This window comes from Eleutherodactylus coqui, chromosome 1 (genome assembly GCF_035609145.1).
Source record: "Eleutherodactylus coqui strain aEleCoq1 chromosome 1, aEleCoq1.hap1, whole genome shotgun sequence".
Lineage (NCBI taxonomy): Eukaryota > Metazoa > Chordata > Amphibia > Anura > Eleutherodactylidae > Eleutherodactylus > Eleutherodactylus coqui.
Window position 1 is genome coordinate 228,285,376 of NC_089837.1, and position 22,126 is coordinate 228,307,501.

At 49.4% G+C, this 22,126-nt stretch overlaps 1 protein-coding gene across 1 annotated transcript in view; it reads left to right on the forward strand.

The window, feature by feature from the left end:
* LOC136579055 (uncharacterized) overlaps positions 1-21,720 on the forward strand; it is a 37,799-nt gene extending 16,079 nt beyond the window's left edge. Inside the window, exons 5-8 of the mRNA XM_066579376.1 lie at positions 18,305-18,396; positions 18,574-18,755; positions 19,942-20,111; positions 21,545-21,720. Coding sequence (XP_066435473.1) covers positions 18,305-18,396; positions 18,574-18,755; positions 19,942-20,111; positions 21,545-21,720 — 620 coding nt within the window. The remainder of the gene's footprint in view (positions 1-18,304; positions 18,397-18,573; positions 18,756-19,941; positions 20,112-21,544) is intronic.
* The last annotated feature ends 406 nt before the right edge of the window (positions 21,721-22,126 follow it).

Below are 22,126 nucleotides of genomic sequence, written 5' to 3' on the forward strand. Positions count from 1 at the left end.
CTATTTAGAGTTGCACAATATGCATATATTTGGGCTGTAGAATATTCTAGATGGTTTAGAAATGAGTTTTCCTTCCTCTGACTTTCACCTACTGAAGTTACAGAAAGATGAGAAATCTATAGCACAGATAACACTGCTGGCCTGGTAACCCACCCCCAACACTAATTTAGGGACCATAAAAGATTCACTCCTTTATCACTGACCTTTTTAAAGTTGTTTGTTTCTGTTGCAGTATTCTTTTAAGTGCAAATTATTCTCATGTCTTGTGAGAAGTAAGTGTATAAATATGCATGCCTCTTCGGATCTAGTCCATTTAAGCCTGAAGAACCCTTGCATTGAGATCATGTATTTTTGTTAGACATTAAAAGGTATCATATCTACAAGATTACTTTGTTCCCAGCAGTTAAACTGTCACGTTTTCTTAGTTATACATAATGTAAATAGTTTTCTATAGCTGAAATTACCATGTAGGTATCTATGGAATATCTAACATTCCCTTTAACTCCTTCCCACTCCAGGACATAAGGGTACGTCATGGAGTGTCGGGGTATGTATAGAGGTCGCAGGGCGACCTCTCTTTATACAGCGTGGGCGTCAGCTGTTTATTACAGCTGACACCCATGGGCAATAGCCGTTATCGTCCGTTCGCGGCTATTAACTCTTTAAGTGAGCTGTCTATTCTGACAGCGGCATTTAAATCCCCTAAACTGTATTCGGGGGGGGGGCCCATACTGCCCCTCGCTCAACTACGTTGGCAAAAAAAATAGTTATTGCGTGCACAAAATGACCGCAGAAAATAATTGTAGAAAGTTACATGCCTCTTGAAAAAGGAAAAAAAAACCTATACAAGTTTTGGTATTGTAGTAATCGTACTGATCCGTAGAATAAAGTTATGTCGCTTTTGTTGCAGTTTGCGTGCCGTAGAAACAAGACGCACTGAAAGATGACGAATTGTTTTTTTTATTTTACTCCACTTAGAATTTTTAAAGTTTTTCAGTACATTATATAGTACACTAAATCGCCTCATTTAAAAAAACAAGTCGTCCCGCAAAAAACAAGCCCTCATACAGTGATGTCGGTGGATAAATAAAGGAGTTACAATTTTGTTTTTGAAGGAAGGGGGGGGGGGGGGCCGTGTCATTAAGGGGTTAATAGGTGCACACCCTCAAGTGATGATGTTCTATATAAAGTCCATCCTGGTTACAAGTAGTAACATGTACTGAATCCAAACTCGCACTAACGGCTCTGTCCTACGGGTGCCATGAACGAGGTGCTTTTGTGCACGTATCTGCATTTTAATGTCCTTCTTTTTTTTTAATTTTTTTTTTTTTTTTTTTTTTGCATATGCAGGGCATGTTCACATGGGTGCAGGATACTTCCCAGCCCCAATTTTTTGAAGGCTATTTAGCGTAATAAGGTTTAGATGTGTTCTTTTTCCCAGTCTTCTGCTGTAGCTCACCTTCGATTGCATATTGTGTGCACCTCCCTATAGACGTTTACACACAAATGTGCACAATATTTGTTTTTGGGTTTTTTTGGGGGCGGGGGGGTACGCGCATGAGAAATGCATAAGCAAAAGAAACAAAATAACAAATCCACTGAAATCAACTGGGCCCTATTCTCTGCAATTTTTGTTGTCAGAAATACGCCTGTGCGAGGCAGCCCTAAAGGTTGTCTCCTTTAAATTGTCCGTATGCCCTAAAGTCTCTGGTAAGGTCACTCTTGGGACATAGTGTTCGATTTAGCATGCATTAGAAATGCCTGCTGAATGCTGTAAAAACACCTATTTCCCCAGTCGTCTCCATGCCAGCACCAATTGAGATTGCCTCCTCCTGGTAGGACAGGAACATACTGAGAGGTTAAAAGCTCCCCCCCCCCCCCCCCCCCCCCCCTTCCCCTTCCCCTTCCCCACTTTCCTCAGTGTCTTCCTGTCCTGCCAGGAGGCAGGATCGCTGAGAGGAGCTGGTGGAGAAGCCAGCCCAAACTACTTACCGGCGGATCGGAGGGCAGTGGCTCAGCCTGTCCTCCCTTCCAAGCCAGACGACTCCCGGGACGCCACATGGGGTGGTAACCCCCGGGCCAGGTTCCTCCCGCGGCGGCCCATGGGGGGTACAAAGCGGGAGCCTCAGTCCCCCTCGTCCTCCAGGCAGAAGTTACAGCACGGCGCTCCAGGAAGCCCTTTGACGGCAGGGGGCGAGGCGCTGCGTCACGCGTCCAGCGCGATGACGTCATCGCGCCTGCATCAGGAGCGGAGGGGGCGGGGCTTAGCGCAGGAGCGCGAAAATTTAAAAAATAAGGAACCTGAGAGAAGCCAGAACAAACCAGCATTACAGGTCGCAGGATGTCTGCAGCACCGGTACAGAAATGAGTGCTCCAGCCCCAGAGATAGCTGAAACTTCAACCTCAGCGGCCGTAAGTAGCCAGTGCGGCAAAAACACAATGCAAATATCCAGTATGTTGTGTATGGAAAAATTGCATATTTACACGCAAAAATGCTTTGTCAGGGGGATAAAAAAGACATCACCCCCAGAACAAAATTGCGAAAATGCGTGGAATGCGGGACGAGACTGCCAGCCACTTACCAGAGGCCTCTATGCAAGGCATGCGTGGCTAGGCTAGTCAGAGGAATCGGGGGGGATTCCTGGAGGACGTTAGGAAGCTGGTGAAAGAAGAGGTTCGATCAGCCCTAACGTCAGTCGGCGCCGCCAGCTAAACGCCAGAAAAAGGCGTATGTTCCCGACGAGCTTTCCGATTCCGAGAGTTCTATCGGATCGGAGCAAGAGGAACAGGCGGCCGAGGAGTCCTCAGACGAGGAGGGCCAAAAAAGATATTTCTCGCTTATGTCATTGGGGTACACAGCAAAGACCGTGGGATATAGCTTCTGCCACTAGGAGGCGACACTAAGCACAAAAAGTTAGCCCCGCCCTCTGGCTATATCCCTCCTGCCAACAGCAGGCTAATTAGTTTTTAGCTTAGTGTCTCGTAGGAGGACGGTCGTGCCTGTTAGGGCTGCTTTAAGGGCCAGGGTTAGATGGAGAGGCAGGACGCTCCCCATCAAACCCGAACGGAGAGGAGGGCGAACAACCTCAGGTTTGTCCAGGTTGCTTCTTACCCGGCCCGCCTCAGAAGGAAAGGTGGCACATCCGGGTTGTATATATCCGCATGTGGCCCGCCAGCGTGAGCCCCCCTATGTTTGGTGCAGAGGTCCGCATCCCCTTCCCATGGGCAGGCGATGTTACAGGGGTAGGCTGCTGGAACTGGGGAGCCGCCTTATCTTCCAGCAAGAACGCAGGAGGTAAGAATGCGCTGGCGACCCCTCCCCTCCCCTCTCCTCTCCCCTCCCTGGCTCTCCCAGTATGTCGCTTTTGCATGCGTACCTTGTGGGCTGCAGCGAGGCGCAGGGATAGGCGCAGGCGGACAGGCTCCTTTTCGCGGGGGTTGTATCCGCTATGTATGGCTGCGGATATTCAGGGCACTGGTTTTAGGCACAAGCCGGCGGGGGGGCGTGGCCTCGTAGGCATGGCACCTCAGGCGGCGGCAGCAACAACTTCAGGATGCCCTGGTCTTCCGGCTCCCTGCATGGGCTCCCGGCAGGAGTTCCTACAATGTAGGGGCTGCAGTGCAGCCCCGGGCGAGGCAATGCCGGGAGCGAATGGGGCGTGGCCACGCCCACATGCCGTGTGGGGCGTGGCTTCACGGGGATTCCTCCGTGGGGCGTGGCCACGCCCGTGTGATGCTGGGGGCGTGGCGGCGTGGGTGCGGCAGAATGCTGCCTTCATTGACTCCATATAGGGGGCGTGGCCTTATTGGCAATGCACGCCCCCCTGCCCCCTCCCCCTTCCTCCCTTAGCACAGGTGAAGGGGGATGACATCAGAGAAGCAGCCTATTGGGGACAGCGCGCCAGGACTTAAAAACCTCCCTGCTGCTCCACTCCTTGCTGCCTTTTCTGCTCAGCTTATACGCTGCACAGCTCAAAGTTCAGGAAAGAAAGCCCTTCAGCACCTGCAGTCTCCCAACCCAGCGGCTCCCCGGACCTCTTCGGACCTCAGCAAGGACCTGGGTAAGCTCTGCCTGGCGGCTAGCTCCCCTCTTTCGCTGCGTATCCCTTCTGCCGGCGGTTGGCATAGCAGAGGATAGCTCGCAGTTTTCTTTGCCCGGTGAAACCCCAGCACCATGTCTGACCCCAGAGCCCTGGAAGCTGGACCACTGAGAGCAAGAGTAACGCACTTTGCTTGCTCACGCTGTAACCTAAAGTTCGCATGCGGACAGGCTGAGCCCTTTTGTAGAGATTGTTCCCCTGCGAAACAGGCGGCTGGGCAGGGCATCCCCCCCCCCCGCAGTTCAGCCCCCAGCTGTGGCCGAGCCGGAATGGGCCCGCTCCTTGTCAATGGCGGTGTCTGACCTCACTCGGGCATCTGGCGCAATTTTGGAAAGGTTAGCGCAGGACGCCACCGCCTCACGTGAGGAGTGTGGCCGTAGACGTAAACGGGTCAGGCCTTCGGACTCACGGCGGCCCTCCCGATCACCATCCTCCTCGTCGCTTTTGCGCTCTTCTGGCACTAGATCGCGGCGCTCGTCGGCAGAAGAGGATGTTTCGGACGAGGAATGGTCTGAATCTTCCTCAGACTCTGTTGTGGAGGAGGATCAGGTCCCAAAATGTTCTGCGATGGTGGAGAGCTTAGTGGTTGCGGTGCGTGACACTTTTCAGCTTACTGAACAGGAACCACAGGCATCTGGAATATCGTTTTCTTTCAGGCAGCCTAGACGCTCTCCAAAAAGCTTTCCTCCTCATGAGGACTTTGACAAGGTCCTATCTAAGGAGTGGAAGGCACCGAATAAGCGTTTTTCCAAGATAGGTTACTTGGACGGGAAATATCCCTTCCCGCAGGACTTAGTGGAGAAGTGGTCTGTCCCACCGCTAGTGGATCCACCCATTTCGCGCCTGGCTAAGCACATGGTGCTACCCACGGCAGAGTCCTCCTCCCTCAGGGATCCCAAGGATCGAGGAGTCGAGGCCTTAGCAAAGACTGTTTTTGAGGCGGCAGGGTCAGCTCTTAGGCCTGTGTTTGCCTCGTCCTGGGTCAGTAAGGCTGTTACTGACTGGGCAAAGCGGTTACGAGAAGGAATCCTCGAAGGGGCAGCGTCCGAGGATCTGGTGGGCATTACACACCAGATTGAACAAGCGGGCATGTTTCTCTGTGAGGCCTCTATGGATACAGCCAGGCTGGCGGCCCGAGCCTCCGCGGCATCGGTGGCGACTCGCCGGACCCTATGGTTAAAATCGTGGGATGCGGACGCTTCCTCCAAGGGGTCGTTAATCAGTATGCCCTTTGTAGGATCTCGTCTGTTCGGCGCCAAGCTAGACGAGCTAATCTCAGAGGCTACGGGGGGAAAGAGCTCGCTTTTGCCGCAGAACTGTCCAAAGCGGTCATCTCCGCAGCACAGACGTTTTCGTTCCTATCGCCGAACGAGTCCTCGTAGGGTGGAGAGGAAGGGTCCACAGGAGCGGGAACAAAGGAAGGTTCCTTCCTTTAAACCAAAGTCCTCTTGGCGGGGGCCCCAGCCCGCAAAGGGTACCAAAAGCAAGCCCTCCGCATGAGGGACTGCCCCCACCTGTTTCGGACAAGGTGGGGGGACGGCTTCTCCAATTCAGCCAGGTCTGGTCATCTCAGATCTCCGACACTTGGGTACAGGAGGTCGTGTCCAAGGGCTATGCGATAGAGTTCCTTTCACAACAGCACGACCGCTTCTTTCGGTCCAGAACCCTGGGGGACCCAGGGAAGGCAGCAGCTTTTCTCGGAGCGGTCCGCTCTCTCTATTTACAGGGGGTGGTGGTGCGAGTGCCCCCCGAACAATACTTCACGGGGTTCTACTCAAATCTTTTTGTGGTCCCCAAAAAGGACGGCTCCGTCCGTCCGGTTCTGGACCTAAAGAAGCTGAACAGGTTCGTAGCGGTCCGTCATTTCCGCATGGAGTCGGTACGAGCGGTCATCGCATCCTTGGAGGCAGGGGAATTCCTGTCTTCGATAGACATCCAGGATGCATATTTACATATCCCCATTTGTCAGGCGCACCAGCGCTTCCTCCGGTTCGCAGTACAGGAAGAGCACTTCCAATTTGCGGCATTGCCATTCGGGCTGGCGACAGCTCCCAGGGTGTTTACAAGAGTCTTAGCGGCAGTGATGGCAATCTTGCATTCCAGGGGGGTTGTTGCCATGCCGTATCTAGACGACATTCTGGTGAAAGCCCCGACCCAGCGGGACAACCTGGAGAGCCTGCAGATTGCCCTGGACATGCTTACCAGGTTCGGTTGGCTGATCAATTTCAAGAAATCGTCTCTTGTGCCAGCTCAACGCATGCAGTACCTGGGGATGTGCTTCGACACGGCACGAGGTCAAGTGATTCTCCCGGAAGCAAAATGTCAGCTGCTTCAGAGGCAGGTGCGGTCCCTTCTATCGCAGCGACCGGTGGCGATCCGCCATGCGATGAGGGTTTTGGGACTGATGGTATCGTCTTTCGAGGCGATTCCATTTTCCCAGTTCCACTCCCGCCCCCTGCAGTGGGCGATACTGTCAAGGTGGGACAGGTTAGCGCGATCCCTCGAGCGGAAGATAAGGATTCCGCCAGGTGTTCAGCAGTCGCTCCAGTGGTGGTTGGACTCGCCACGTATCCAGCAGGGCAGGTCGTTCCTGCCCCTGCAGTGGCAGGTGCTGGCTACAGATGCCAGCATGACAGGCTGGGGGTGCACGCTGGGGGATCTGGTAGCACAGGGAACCTGGTCCACGCAGGAGTCCTGTCTCCAGATAAACGTCCTGGAGCTGCGAGCAATACTCCGGGCCTTGCAGCATTTCATGCACCGGCTGGAGGGAACTCCAGTGCGAATCCAGTCAGACAATGCGACCGCGGTGGCTTACATAAACCATCAAGGCGGGACCCGCAGCAGGGGAGCCATGAAGGAAGTAGAGGGAATTCTGTCATGGGCCGAGAAACATCTTCCAGCGATATCGGCAGTCTTCATTCCCGGGGTCGAAAATTGGGCGGCCGACTTCCTCAGCAGGAAGGAGGTCGACCCAGGAGAATGGGGGCTACATCCCGAGGTATTTCAGGAAGTATGCCTAAGATGGGGTCAGCCAGATGTGGACCTGATGGCGTCTCGCTTCAATCAGAAGCTTCCAGCCTATCTGGCCAGGTCAAGGGACCCCAGAGCTCTAGCAGCAGATGCGCTAACTGCTCCATGGACGGGGTTTCATTACCCCTATGTCTTCCCACCAATTCCTCTCATTCCACGGTTGCTCAGGAGAATCAGGAAGGAAGGGCTACCTGTGATTCTCATAGCCCCCGATTGGCCGCGAAGAACGTGGTACGCGGAGCTCATGGACATGGTAGCAGACGCGCCCTGGCGATTACCCCTGCGAAAGGATCTTCTCTCTTAGGGTCCCCTCTACCACCAGAATTTAGCTACACTGCGTTTGACGGCGTGGCAGTTGAGACCGCGGTACTGAGAGCAAGGGGCTTCTCAGACCCAGTTATCCAGACTATGATTAGGGCTAGGAAGCCGTCGTCATTGAAGGTATATCACCGGGTGTGGAGAACATTCTTTCGCTGGTGCAAGCAGAAAGGGGCGCACCCGATGCATTTTTTCGTTGGCCCGTCTCCTGTCGTTTCTCCAAGACGGGTTGGGCTTGGGCCTGAGCCTCAGCTCCCTTAAGGGACAGGTTTTCGGCTTTCAGTTTTGTTTCAGCGACCTTTGGCTTCAAGGTCGGCGGTGCGCACCTTTTTACAGGGAGTTGCTCATACGGCACCCCCTTTCCGGTCTCCGGTGCCACCTTGGGACCTTAACCTGGTTCTGGATGCCTTGCAGGCCCATCCATTTGAACCATTAGCGGAGGTACCGTGGCGCTTGCTATCCTGGAAGGTCGCTTTCCTTGTGGCAGTTACCTCCCTTCGTAGGGTTTCGGAGATTGCGGCACTATCGGCAAAACCACCCTTTACGGTTTTTCACCAGGATAAGGTGGTGTTGCGACCGGTGCAATCTTTTCTCCCAAAGGTGGTGTCTACCATTCACATTAATGAGGACATTGTACTGCCATCATTTTGTCCAAAGGCGGTTCACACTAGGGAACGGGCTCTGCACACCTTAGACCTAGTCCGCGCTCTAAGGACATATTTGGACCAGACAGCGTCCTTCCGGCGCTCGGATTCCCTGTTCGTGATACCGAATGGTCCGAGATGGGGCCTTGCGGCATCAAAGGTGACTATTGCTCGCTGGATCCGTTCAGCAGTGGTGGAAGCCTACCGGGCCAAGGGTGAGGCACCGCCATTCCAGGTGACGGCACATTCCGCCAGAGCAGTGGGGGCGTCATGGGCGGAAAATCACGGTGCCTCAGTATCACAGGTGTGTAAGGCAGCTACCTGGGCATCCCTGCACACCTTTTCTAAGTTTTATCATTTACATACGTTTGCGTCAGCCAACGCTTCGCTGGGTCGAAAGGTTTTACAGACGGCTGTAAACTGACCGCATGCGCTTATGATTTATTTGTACCCACCCTCGGGGACGGCTGTGGGACGTCCCACGGTCTTTGCTGTCTACCCCAATGACACGAGCGAGAAAAGAGGATTTTTTACTCACCGTAAAATCTCTTTCTCGTCTCGTCATTGGGGGACACAGCACCCACCCCTCTTTCTTTATATGACACAGTGGTGTTCCTGGACGGACTCCGGATTCTGTAAGTCGCACATGGTGCTGCGTGTTTTTCATTAGTTAAATTTTTTGTTGATGTGTCATATGACTAACTATTGTTGTCTCTCTGTTCCTGCATGGCTATTCCAACTGCTGGCATGACAAACTAATTAGCCTGCTGTCGGCAGGAGGGATATAGCCGGAGGGCGGGGCTAACTTTTTGTGCTTAGTGTCGCCTCCTAGTGGCAGAAGCTATATCCCACGGTCTTTGCTGTGTCCCCCAATGACGAGACGAGAAAGAGATTTTACGGTGAGTAAAAAATCCTCTTTTATTCCGTCAGGACGATTTAACGGAATTAAGTTGGTCAGGGCTACACTAAAAATGGAACAGCCCAGAGAACCACGCACCCTGCAAGATGAGATATTCGGTGGACTAGGGGAGAGGCGCAAGCATACCTTCCCTGTCCACAAGAATATCACTAAAATAATTCAGAAAGAGTGGAGGAAACCAGACACAGGCTCCTTCTCCGCTAGAGGCGTAAAAAGAAGATACCCACTCGAAGAGGAAGTTTGCGCAAGCTGGGAAGAGGTACCTAAGGTAGACGTCCCGGTGGCCAAAGTAGCCAAGAGGACGACTCTTCCCTTTGAAGACGCCGCACAGTTAAAAGACCCCATGGATCGCAAGGCGGAGGGCCTTCTAAAGAAATCATGGGAGGCAGTGGCAAACATACTTAGGCCAGGGATCGCAGCCACTTGTGTGGCGCGGACCCTGGGGGTATGGTTAGAACAGCTAGAGCTTCACCTAACCAATAAGACGCCGAGGGAGCAGATCCTAGATTCCCTTCCGATCCTGCGCATGGCAACTAACTTCCTAGCGGACGCCGCGGCCGAAACTGTTAAACTTTCGGCGAAGGCCTCAGTCCGCTCTAACTCAGCCAGAAGGGTGTTATGGCTGAAATCATGGTCAGGCGACCTGGCCTCAAAAAATAAGCTATGCGCCCTCCCGTTCTACGGCCAGTTCTTGTTCGGACCGGACCTAGACAAAATTTTAGAGAAAGCAGCCGACAGGAAGAAGGGGTTCCCCGAAGAAAAACCACAGAGAGGGAAGACCTTCTTCCGGGCTCCAATGCAACAGCCCGAGGCCTACCGAGGCAAGGGCAAGACAGGCCGCTGGAGTTACCCCAAGGGGGGCAGAGGAAGGAATATCCTCTTCAACCCCCACCAGGGAGAGCCGAAGCAGAGACCCTGACGCCATCCCCATAGGGGCAAGGCTGGGGAACTTTGTGGATCAATGGGCCGCAATCTGCGAGGGCCCATGGATCCCAAAGATCTTACAGCAGGGATACCAGATAGAGCTGGTGTCCCTCCCCAGAAGAAAATTTGTTATCACGGGAGGCTCAAAAACAGTTACACCTACTAAGACGAAGCGTGCGCGACTTGCAACAACTAAATGCAATATCCCCCGTACCACAAAACGAGGAAACCCAGGGCCATTATTCCAGGCTCTTCCTAGTAAGAAAACCCTGCGGAAAACATCGGTTGATAGTAAATCTGAAACCCCTGAATACCTGCGTCCGATACAGAAAATTCAAAATGGAAACCATCTCCTCAATGATAAAGTTGATTCCCAGAGGAGCCTACATGGCATCCATCGCTTTAAAGGACGCTTATTTCCACGTACCGATCCACAAGGGGTCCCAGAAATACCTAAGGTTCGCATTGGACATGGGCAAAGGAATAGAGCACCACCAATTCAGATGCCTGCCCTTCGGAATATCCTCAGCACCCAGAATCTTTACCAAAATTATGGCAGAGGTAGCCGCCTACCTGAGGAAAAAATCGGTCCTAATAGTACCCTACCTGGATGATATTTTGATAATAGCAGAGTCCAGGGATCTCCTAACAAAACACCTGGAGATAGTGCTAGAGCTTCTCCAATCGTTAGGATGGATCATAAACTGGGAAAAATCCAGCCTAGATCCCGACAAGCAAAAGACGTTTCTGGGAATAACGCTCAACTCAGAATCGCAATGCTCCTACCTGCCCGGGGAGAAAATACAAAAAATCCGAAGAATAGTCAAAACCTTCTTACGAAGACGATTTTGCACAATTCGGGAAGCAATGTCTCTCCTGGGAAGCTTGACATCATGCATTCCAGGAGTGGCATGGGCCCAGGCCCACACCAGAGCCCTGCAGGCCTTAGTCCTAGCCTCGTGGGACAAAAGGCAGTCCTCCCTAGGAGCAAGAATGTACATCCCAGGCTGGGTGAAAACATCCCTGCGTTGGTGGGCATCCCCAGAGAACCTGCGGAAAGGGGTTCACTGGCTACAAAACCCAGCCACCCACATCACAACGGACACAAGCGCCTTGGGATGGGGAGCGCATGTAGGGAACCAGCTCTTTCAGGGCCCCTGGCCTCAGGACAAAAGAACAGTCCTCAAATTACAGAGAACTACAGGCAGTATGGCAGGTTCTACAGCAGTTGGGGAACTCGTTGCAGAACCGACATATAAAGATACTGTCAGACAATATCACCGCGGTCACCTATATACGACACCAAGGGGGCACAAGATCTCCCGCCCTGCAAAGCATCACACAGAAAATTTTTCACTGGGCAGAAGGCCGGATCCTCTCGATCACGGCAACCCACCTGAAGGGGACGTTAAACCAAAAAGCGGACTTCCTCAGCAGGAGGCAAATAGACCCAGGAGAATTGGTCCCTCTCCCTAGAGGCATTCAGAATCCTGACCAACCGGTGGGGGACCCCACAGTTGGACCTCTTCGCAACCAGGGAGAACGCCAAAGTAGGCAACTTCTCCCTCCGGCCAGGGGATCGTCCGACAGCAGTAGATGCCCTAGGCCAGGACTGGGGACAAGGGCTGGTGTACGCCTTCCCTCCTATACCACTGATCCCCAGGGTTCTACAGCATTTCAGAACCCAGGTATGCACACTAGTCCTGGTGACCCCCTTCTGGCCGAAAAGAAGCTGGTTCAGTCCTCTAGCAACATTGAGCGTCCAGGACCCAGTCACCTTGCCTACCTGGACAGATCTCCTATCGCAGGGGCCACTGAACCACCCAGGCCTAGACAAACTCCATTTAACGGCATGGCTCTTGAGGAATCCTCACTAAGAGAAGGGATTCTCAGAGTAGTAGAAACCTTAATGTCCAGTAGAAAAGACGACCCACCGGATCTACCAGAAGGTTGGGAGAAGGTTTTCCTCATGGAGACAGGGAAGGGATCGCGGGGAGTCTATCCCTGACACTCCGCTAATCTTAGAGTTCTTGCAGGAGGGCCTAGAGATGGGCCTCTCTCCAAGCACCCTAAAGGTCCAGGTCTCAGCCCTTAGCGCCATATGTGACACAAAGTTCGCAGACAACAGATGGGTCAACAGGTTCCTAGCAGCAGCAACTAGATTGCGACCTAGGCCCATAAACCTTTTTCCAGACTGGAACCTTAATTGGGCTCTAAGGGCCATGACAGCGGCACCGTTCAAACCAATCGAGGCACTACCCATAAAAATGCTTACAATCAAAACCATCTTTTTAGTAGCCATCACCTCCGCAAGACAGGTTAGCGAGCTACAGGCCTTGTCCATCCGCCACCCGTTCATGAGAATCGCAGACACCAAACTAGTATTTAAAACGGACCCTGCTTTTTTGCTAAAGGTAGTATCAGACTTTCATAGGTCCCAGGATATAATAATCCCCTCATTTTTCAGTAATCCAAAGAACGAGGAAGAAAAAACCCTAAGCTGCCTGGACGTTAGGAGAGCAGTCCTAGGCTACATAGATGCAACAAGCCACTGGAGACGGGACGACAACTTGTTCATCCAGTTCAGTGGCCCAAATAAAGGTAGCAAAGCAGCAAAAAACTCCATAGCCAGGTGGATCCGCCTGGCCATCATAGAATCCTATAAGGCCCTCGGGAAGGAAATCCCGTTAGCTCTTAAAGCCCATTCCACAAGAGCAGTAGCATCCTCATGGGCCGAACACAGCTCAGCCTCGGTCGAACAGATATGCAAGGCCGCAGTCTGGAAGAAACCCCATATGTTCGTGAAACACTATAGGGTAAAAGTGCAGAAGGACGAGGACATGGCCTTCGGCCGCAAGGTCCTCTCGGCAGCAATCCCACCCTAAGAAAACTTTAGTTGGTACGTCTCAATTGGTGCTGGCGTGGAGACGACTGGGGAAAAAATGGATTATACCTACCTGATCAGGTTTCCAGTAGTCTCCACGACAGCACCCGTACCTTACCCCCCCCCCCCCCTAAGAAAGTAGTATAGTATATAATTTCCAAAAAAAAAACCCCGGTTAAGGGGAGAATTTTAAGTTGAGCTCCTGCCCCGGCAATTCGTTAGAATCCACTGAGGAAAGTGGGGAAGAGGGGGAGCTTTTAACCTCTCAGTATGTTCCTGTCCTACCAGGAGGAGGCAATCTCAATTGGTGCTGGCGTGGAGACTACTGTAAACCTAATTATCAGGTAGGTATAATCCATTTTTTTTTCCCACTATGTCCACCCTGACAGCACACATGGAGGCTGCCCTTTGACCATGTTGGGACAGGATGAGGAGAGTTTAAAAGGGCCACCTCCCACCGCTATTCTTCAGTGTTCTTCCTGTCCCAATGGGACACAGGGAGAGTTCTGTGTGTCTGCCGAGGATTACCGGGATTTGGTACGTCCCTGTGGAGGAGGCAGACAGCTCTTCATAAGCTGGGCGTGTTTCCAGGTGATGGCGTGCGTGCGTGTGCGCGTGTGTGTGTGCGTGCGCGTGTTGCGCTCCATAGGGACCAGGCTGTGCTGGGCGCCGCGGCTGCACTGATTTACGGGCTGATGTGGCTGTGCTGGCCAGGGTGGTGTGGTCAGCTGGTAATAATGCAGCCGCTAACAGAGTGACCTGGCCACATTCTGTGGTGTCAGATGTCGAAGTGTGTGTGGAGCCTTTCCAGATGTTGAACACGCCTGGAGGCGCCAAATTCAGAGATGACTCAGAACTACAGAGCCAGCCAATCGCAATCAGAGCTACCAGCAGGCAGGGATTTTAAATCCCCGGCTGCTGATAGCTTAGAACTACACAGCCGGGGACAGCGGCAGAAGTTGCGGCTGAGCCCCGGCGTGTGCGTGTGTTCTCTTTAGCAAGCGGACAGACTTAAAGGGGTTGTCCCGCGCCGAAACGGGGTTTTTTTTGTTTTTTTTCAACCCCCCCCCCCCGTTCGGCGCGAGACAACCCCGATGCAGGGACGTAAAAAAAAACCCGCTCAGCGCTTACCTTAATCCCCGCGCTCCGGTGACTTCTATACTTACCGGTGAAGATGGCCGCCGGGATCCTCTTCCTCCGTGGACCGCAGCTCTTCTGTGCGGTCCATTGCCGATTCCAGCCTCCTGATTGGCTGGAATCAGCACGTGACGGGGCGGAGCTACACGGAGCCGGCATTCTGCACGAGCGGCCCCATTGAAGACAGGAGAAGACCCGGACTGCGCAAGCGCGGCTAATTTGGCCATCGGAGGCCGAAAATTAGTCGGCACCATGGAGACGAGGACGCCAGCAACGGAGCAGGTAAGTATAAAACTTTTGATAACTTCTGTATGGCTCATAATTAATGCACAATGTACATTACAAAGTGCATTAATATGGCCATACAGAAGTGTATAGACCCACTTGCTGCCGCAGGACAACCCCTTTAATTCATTCCATCAAGAAATGGAGGAAAAATTGGGTCTCTATTAGAGAGACCCTGGGGATTCTGTGCCAAATGTCAGCCTGTTTTTCCATGGTCTGCAGGGCCAGGATTCATTGCAGAACTTTACAACAAGAAATGTCAGTATGGTATAGAAGTCAGTCTTTCCTAGACATAGACTTAGATTATTAGTAGCGGTCAAAACCTCCTTAAATTGGTGGCTATCACCGCAGAATCTTAGGAAAGGAGTTTCGTGGAATTTTTCTCCACTAATGGGGGTAACTACCAACACTAGATCAGGATGGGGGGCAACAGTCACTGATAGGGTGACCAGGAACCTTGTGAGATACTATCTTCAAATTATAGAGAACTTGGAACTATTTGGCAGGAGGTGCAATGCAGGGACAGCATGTCAAAATTCTATCCAATAACATACCAGCAGTCTCTTCATTTGCCACCAGGGCAGAACCAGGCACCCACCCTGCAACACCTGTTGAAAAGTATATTTGCTTGGGAAGAAGAGAATGTAAAATCCCTGTCAGCGGTGCATTTAGAAGGCTCTCTGAATGTGGTCGTGGATTATCTAAGCCGGGAGGAAATAAATCCGGGAAATTGGTCCCTGAATATGGATGTATTCTGATCTCTAACAGCCCGGTGGGGCTCCCCGCAAGTGGACTTGCTTGCAGACAAAAACCATGCAAAGTGCCAAAAAATTCTATTCCCTAAACACCAGGGACAGACCATTGGCACTAGACGCTCTGTCCAGAATTAGGAGATGGAACTGGTTTAGGCTCACCCCCCCACCACCACCACCACCACCTTCCTCTGATAGCTCGAGTCCTGAAAAAATCTGCAACAGTCAAACCAAAGTTATTCTGACAGCACTAGCATAGCCAAAAAGACCCTCATAACTGCTGTTAAAATCCCTGCTCGTTGATGCTCTAATTGCACTTCCCCTGAGGCAGGACCTCTGTCCCAAGGTCCAGTCTTTTAATTGGAGATTCACCAGTTCAAGTTGACTGCTTGGCTCCTGAGCACTGTAGGCTGAGGAAGCAGGGATTGCCAGACAAGGTAATCAAAATGCTTCTTAAAAGTATCCACTTAAAAAATATATTCTAAAGTCTGGAAAAAAATTTCCAGGTGGTTTAGACCTCATATTCCTGACACGGATAAACCTGACTTGACTTGAATTTTAGAATTTTTGCAGGACGATCAGAACATGTGTCTTAGTCCCAAAACTCTTAGAGTTCAGGTCGCGGCTCTTAGCTCGATGTTTGATCGCCAGTTCAGTAAAAATAGATACGTAGGTTTTTGCAGGGGGCCGACAGACTTAAACCTTTCATCAGGAACTCCATTACGGCCTTGGACCTTAATTTAGTTCTGGATAGTTTATGCCAACATCCATTCGAACCAATTGAGTCTATTTCTCTTAGAAATCTGTCAATTAAAGTGGCCTTTTTGATGGCCATAACTGCTAGAAGAGAACGTGTAGAGAACTTTATCTAAGAGCCTTAGGTGACAGGATAGTTTTAAAACGACTCAGGTTTTTTTCTAAAAGTAGTGACTAGTGTTCACGTGGAGCAGGATATTGTCCTGCCCTCTTGTCAAAACTTCAAAAATGCTAGAGAACACATGCATAGCCTACATGTCAGGTGAGCAGTATTGACTTCTCCAAGTTTCACAAACCTTCAGAAATTCAGAAAAAATATTTCTCCAGTTTCGGGGTGGAAACAAAGGAAAGGCAGCTACGAAAATACTAGTGCTAGATGGCTAAGATTAGCCATACAGGAAGCTTATAAATCTAAAAATGTGGCGGTTACAGAAGGGACAAGGGCCCTCGCTTCTTGGGCCAAGCGCAGGCCTCGACCAAGCAGATATGTAAGGGTGCTACTTGGTCTAGCATCCACACTTTTACTAAGCATTCGCTGTTGGATGAGAAGGAGCTGCTCCATCATAATCTGGTATTGCCTCCATGTATGCTCTCAGGATGGAAGTAGTGGGGGGGGGAAAGGGGAATTATTCTTACCGATAGTTTCTTTTCCATGAGTCCATCATGACAGCACATACTTTCCCACCCGATGACTGTAAATGCAACGTTTCCATACACCTACTTTGCAGTAATAAAGGATTTGGCTGCATAACCGTTGTGGTGATTGGAAAGTCACTGGAGAATAGTGGTGGCAGGCGGCCTTTTAAGATCTCCTCATCCTGTCCCAACAAGGTCAAAGGGCAACCTCTGTGTGCTGTCATGATACTCATGGAAAAAGAACGATCGGTAAGAATAATTCCGCTTTTCGGCATTGCAGTGCTTTATAAACCCCACATCACCCATTGCAATGATTGGATGCATTAATGCTGTCAGCCACACTTAAACACTAAACGCCATGTTTTTTTTAGAATGGGGTTTTTAAATGTGGCTGACAGTGTTTTTAGAATGAACACCTATGAGTGGCCTAACTTTTTAGCCCAGTTTCACACGGGCAACAAAATCACACAATTTTTTTTCACGATGTGACAGTGCTACAAATCGCATGTATGTGAAGCTCATGCTTTCCAATGGGTTCCTTCACATTAGCGACACTTTGTAGGTTGCTACATTGCGGGAGAAAAAAATCACAGGTTGCTGAATATTCCTGTGATTTGCTCTGTTTTGTAGCCCATGTTTCCCTATGGAGCCTTCCTTTCTGTTGCATCGCACGAAAACCATTTTGTGCGATGCAACTTTTTTGGTAGGAAGTCCTATGGGTTGTCCCTAAACTAAGCCTTAGCTGTATTAAAAAAAAAAAAACAATGCATCGCCTAACGGCTGCTGTCAGCTCCGCTGCGCTTCTCCTCGCAGCCCCTCAGCACTTGTTTGACGTATTCTGTTATTTCTTCCTGGATTGGAGGTTCAAAAAACCTGCCTCCTAAGAAGTGTTGGTTCTGATGGGTACTCGAGCGCCACAGCTTTTTTTTTTTTTTTTTCCTTTACTCATGTCGATATTGCTGTCACCCATGTGAAAAAGGCCTTAAGCCATTTCTGGTAGCTGCTGTCTGTACAGGAGCTTCCTATCTCAGTAGTTGTATATAGTGTAGATGGAGACTATGCAAAGAAGATCCTAACATGCAAACACACTGGCTCTAACTGTACACTGTCCTCCATGGGTTGCCCTCTACCAAAGAGGTTGGGGTATTGCCGCACAGTCTCATGACCAGGCACAGCTGAAACGAAGTATGCAGATGTTTCTATGGCTTGGCTTATTGCCTGTCACTTTGGTCTTTATGCTGGCTCCGATCCAGAATACTACTCGAGGTCTTTCTTCACTGTTTGGCCAGCAGAATCAGCTTGACCATGCGCAGTGCGCCTGCAGTGTGCTGCCAACTCAGTACTGCTCCCTCTTGCTTAGTCAGAAGCTGCAGCTTCAATCACCAGAGGCTCCCTGACTCATATACACAGTCCAGCTGCAGGTCTCTCTGTACTCTATAAAACTGCTGTCACACCAGAGCCCAGGGACAAGCCATGTCTTTTATACCCGGAGTGCAGCTCAGGTCCTGTCAGTCCACAGCAACTAAAATCAGAATAGTCATGTGACCTCTCAAGGTCCTGGTAGGGTCATAAAACCAGGTACAACATAATCATACATACAGATAGGCATTTAATCCCTCATATTAACACTCAGAATGTTACAGAATCTTATGTAGCTGAAAATCCACTTCATACAATACAAGTGAATTGGGTGGTTTTTGCAGCATGCATACTGTATGCATTGATTTCTACACATCCCAGCCACATGAATTGCACAGTTGCACATATTTCTGCAACAATTCTAAATGCTAAATTATTGCTTATAAAGTTTAGATGGACATTATGACAAGATGTTGGGGGTAGTAATGCATCCTACAAATTGTTGGTCAGACCTTTCAGATAAAAAAAATGGGAATTACTGCTGTGCTCTATTTGTTTAGGTATTCAGTCGGTGGAGAACTACTTCTCAATGTGCAGGTCTCTTTTGGCTTGGATTCTTGGCTGTCAATGGGGAAGATTTAAACAAAGGAAGGTACATCTTATTTCTTGAATGGATTTTGTTTAACTTGTACATTAATGCTCTGGGGATTTTTCTCCTAGTCTTTAAACTGAATGTCCGGGACTCCCACCCCCTCCACGATAACCTCTAAAAGGATGAAACTCTTATAACTTAACCCATAACTGTAAACTATATTCTAAACTCTTCAAGGTCTACAAAGATGCACTAGATGGAGTATACCGTGTGCTGAAACATGAGCTAAAAGTTTCCTTGGTTAATCGTGATCAGTTTTGGATGGCAGCTAAGCTCCAGATGTCCAGAATCTGCAGCCTTGAGATGATTGCTGGCAACTATGTGAACTGGAAGATAATTGATGTGTTGCCATGTTACAGGTACAAGAACTCCTCTAATCTTCTAGCCTCTACACTACTGGTGATTAGCAGTCTGAGGTATCATGAACTGGTTGTATGTATCTTGTCTGCATTAAAGGGCTTTGTCTTCCAGCATAAAGTGTCTTTATCAGATTAATATTGCTGTCTGCATGTAATCCCTATAGGATGATTGCTCATATCTTTGAAGCTTGCTACTTTTGCAGTGTCCAAGGAGCCGGCCCACAGCCAAGGAGATAGTGGAGTAAAGAGACCTTGTCACAGGGCTCTACCATCTCCTTCCTTGGGGGTAGCTCGGGACCTGACCCAAGTTACTGCTGGGGGGGAAATCACAGGGGAAAACTAACCAGGGGTTACCTTGAGTCAATTTGTCACATGTGACGCCATCGTTCTGTCCTCTGTGGTGAGACTTGTCGAAATAATGTAGTCTACTCACAGGGAACCTCTGTCAAGTTACAGTAAACTGGCATTTCAGACCGTTCCCAGATTTGTTCAAAGTCCAAACCACATTAACAGTCTTGGCACAGATGCAACAACTCGGAGCGATCATCCATAGTCCAAGTTATCTGTGCAATCCCACTCCCAGCGACTTTCACGCTCTACCGAATCACTCACTTTAGTTGTGCTCTCCTCATTTTGAAGCGACTTGTCTCACTCAGTACTCAACAGTGGTACTGAGGTTTCCTGGCCAGGCTGGGCCCAGGCTGAGCATCAGACCATCGCTCGGCCTCCTCCATGCACCACACACAGACCAGTGTCTGGATATAAGACTTCTCCTTCCAGACTCATGCAAGGATGAGAGGAAGTACAGAGCAGCAGATACATACATACATACATACATACATACACAACAATACAGTTTCCAGACGTAAACGAGACATTAACCAATTCAGTACTGCAGAAGTGCAATGCATACTACACATAAGATGCTGACATGAGACCCTAAACACTATGGAGGGGCCCCACTAACTCTGGGCCACTAGACTTTATGCATGTCATTTGGTTGTAAGTAAGCATTCATATGCTGGATAAAGATTAAATGTCCTAAAACGGTGTTCTAAAACTGAGGTGTGGGATCATGTAGTACATACTGCTGAATGGCAGGGGTATCTGTCAATATGAAGATGACCCCACCAATACACATGAAGTACTACTGGCTGCTCTAACTGCACTTCAATTCTTTCTCTAGGATGTTCATGGCCACTGGAAATCCTCTCTATCTAGAACAAATCAGAAACTTTCTTGGTAGAAAACAAGCGATAAACTACTGGATCCTTCAGGAAGAGAACTACTGGGTGAGAAGTCTTCTCCCAAGGAGCCTTTTCCGGCTACTGGAATATGACACAAAGATCTCTGAAGGTAATGTTACATAGCTGTCTTCCAGACCAAGTACCAGTTGTAATTGGGTGGCCTAGATGTCTGTTCATAACTCACTTGTACTACGCATATACATTTTGAATCAAAGTATTTCAAATGTATTCGTCGGTGTACTCTTGAAATTGTTAATGGGCCAACTGTAGTTCAAAACAGTGGTGTAGCTATAGGAGGTCGCAATTGTGACCTTGCCCCAAGTCAGGCGGGCCCAGAAATCCCTACAGTAGCAGTTGAAGGACTTCGCCTCTACAGCTGGGCTTGTCAGTACTTGCAAACCACCTTGGGGAGAGTGAGCACAGGACCTTTACAGGATAAGGAGTCTGAGGAGGCGCTCTCACTGGATGAAGTGCTTATATTGACTTAGACTTTTCCTTTGTATCCTTCCTGTACTGCAAGACTGTTGTAGACCCCATGTGAGTAACAGTGTTGGACCACTTTAAACTTTGACTTATCAAGCTCTGTCTTCCCATACGAGGCACTTGTGTTTATTACAACCATACAGACAAAACTGCAGGTTCAACCCTCACCCTGCCTCTTGTAGTAGAAGGGGGGCAGGGTAAGGTTTAAACTTGCTGTCCTGTCCATATGGCTGTAATAAATATTACATCTGTGATAGAGACACTGGGAGCAGAGAAGGCAGGTTTTTGCTGGACAGCAACATGGAGGACCTTGTGTGCTAGTTCTTCTGATATTTTATGCCAGATCAGTGCCTGAGGCTTCAAACAAACTTCAATGCAGGTGTGAACCTCACTTTATTCTCTTCGGCACAAATTCTAGAAATGCAAAAAATCTGTTCAATTGGAGACCATATTAGTGTCTGAGCAATATCGACCTATGGCTCCATCCTTCCATCTGGATACAATTTTTGGCGATTTCAGGCAGAACCCAGCAGTGTAGTCCAAAAATGAGATGTGAACACTGCCTTAGAATTACCCTTTTTTTTCTTTTCTCTTCTCTCCAGTACCACAAATTTATGGACATTAGGTATCCATCTATACATCGGAAGGCTTTGATGGCAGGATCAATGAATGCACTGCTATCAAAGCCTTCAGTGTACAGTTGCTCACTTGTGTTGGATATCTGTGTCAATGAGTACCCACTACTTACTTTTGTGTAATAGATCGATCTGAGGCGTAACTTGAAGCTCCTGGTTCCCTATGCATAACCTGTAACTGGGCCCCCAACTATAATGCTTTAGTCATAGTAGTAGGATCCTTATATGGAGAGGAGAGGTCTTATGGGCCCATGAGACTTTAGCTATGGCCCTGCAAAACAGTACCTTTTTTAACTACACTTGCTAGATTTATGACTATAGAACATAAATATATGCTTGTTCTTTAGTACCATTTCTAAGATGTTAAGGACCATGTGTAGAACACTAAAGTTCTGTCCATTAATAAAGTGCTTTGTCTTTTCAGAGAGCCTACATGGAGATACGGTGCCAGCCCACTTAAGCAGATTAATCTGGCTCTATCTTCACACTGGTCATCAGTTCTACATGGATGCCATGAAGGGTCTTGTTTATGAATGCGCTAATGCAAGCTATGTATTTCACATCTATGAAGGGATCCCCTTGCCCTATGTGGGCATTTGAGACTTTATTTTTACAATTTTTTTTAATACAATTTTACTGTTAAGACGTAAAGAAAAAACACACTTGGATACTTAAGGAAAAAACGAATATAAATATTGTACACTTCTGATATTATCAATTTTAGATTTTATCTGGATTTTAAATCCTAAATGTACTAAATACTACTTTTTTTTTTTTTTTTTTTAAACCTGGTTAAGATGGAAATGTTGGGGTTCGATAGCAGTTTCTGTCCCTCTCCCCAAGCAATTTGCATTCAGATGACCATTTTTAAAAGGTTTTAATTCATTGATCACCTGACTATGGTGCGTATCTGGGGCTGCTATCTGCATGCAGTGTCTGCCTACTTTTCCTACATAACCTTTTGACACTGCACCTACTGATATACTGCTTGCTGTAGGTGGCCTAA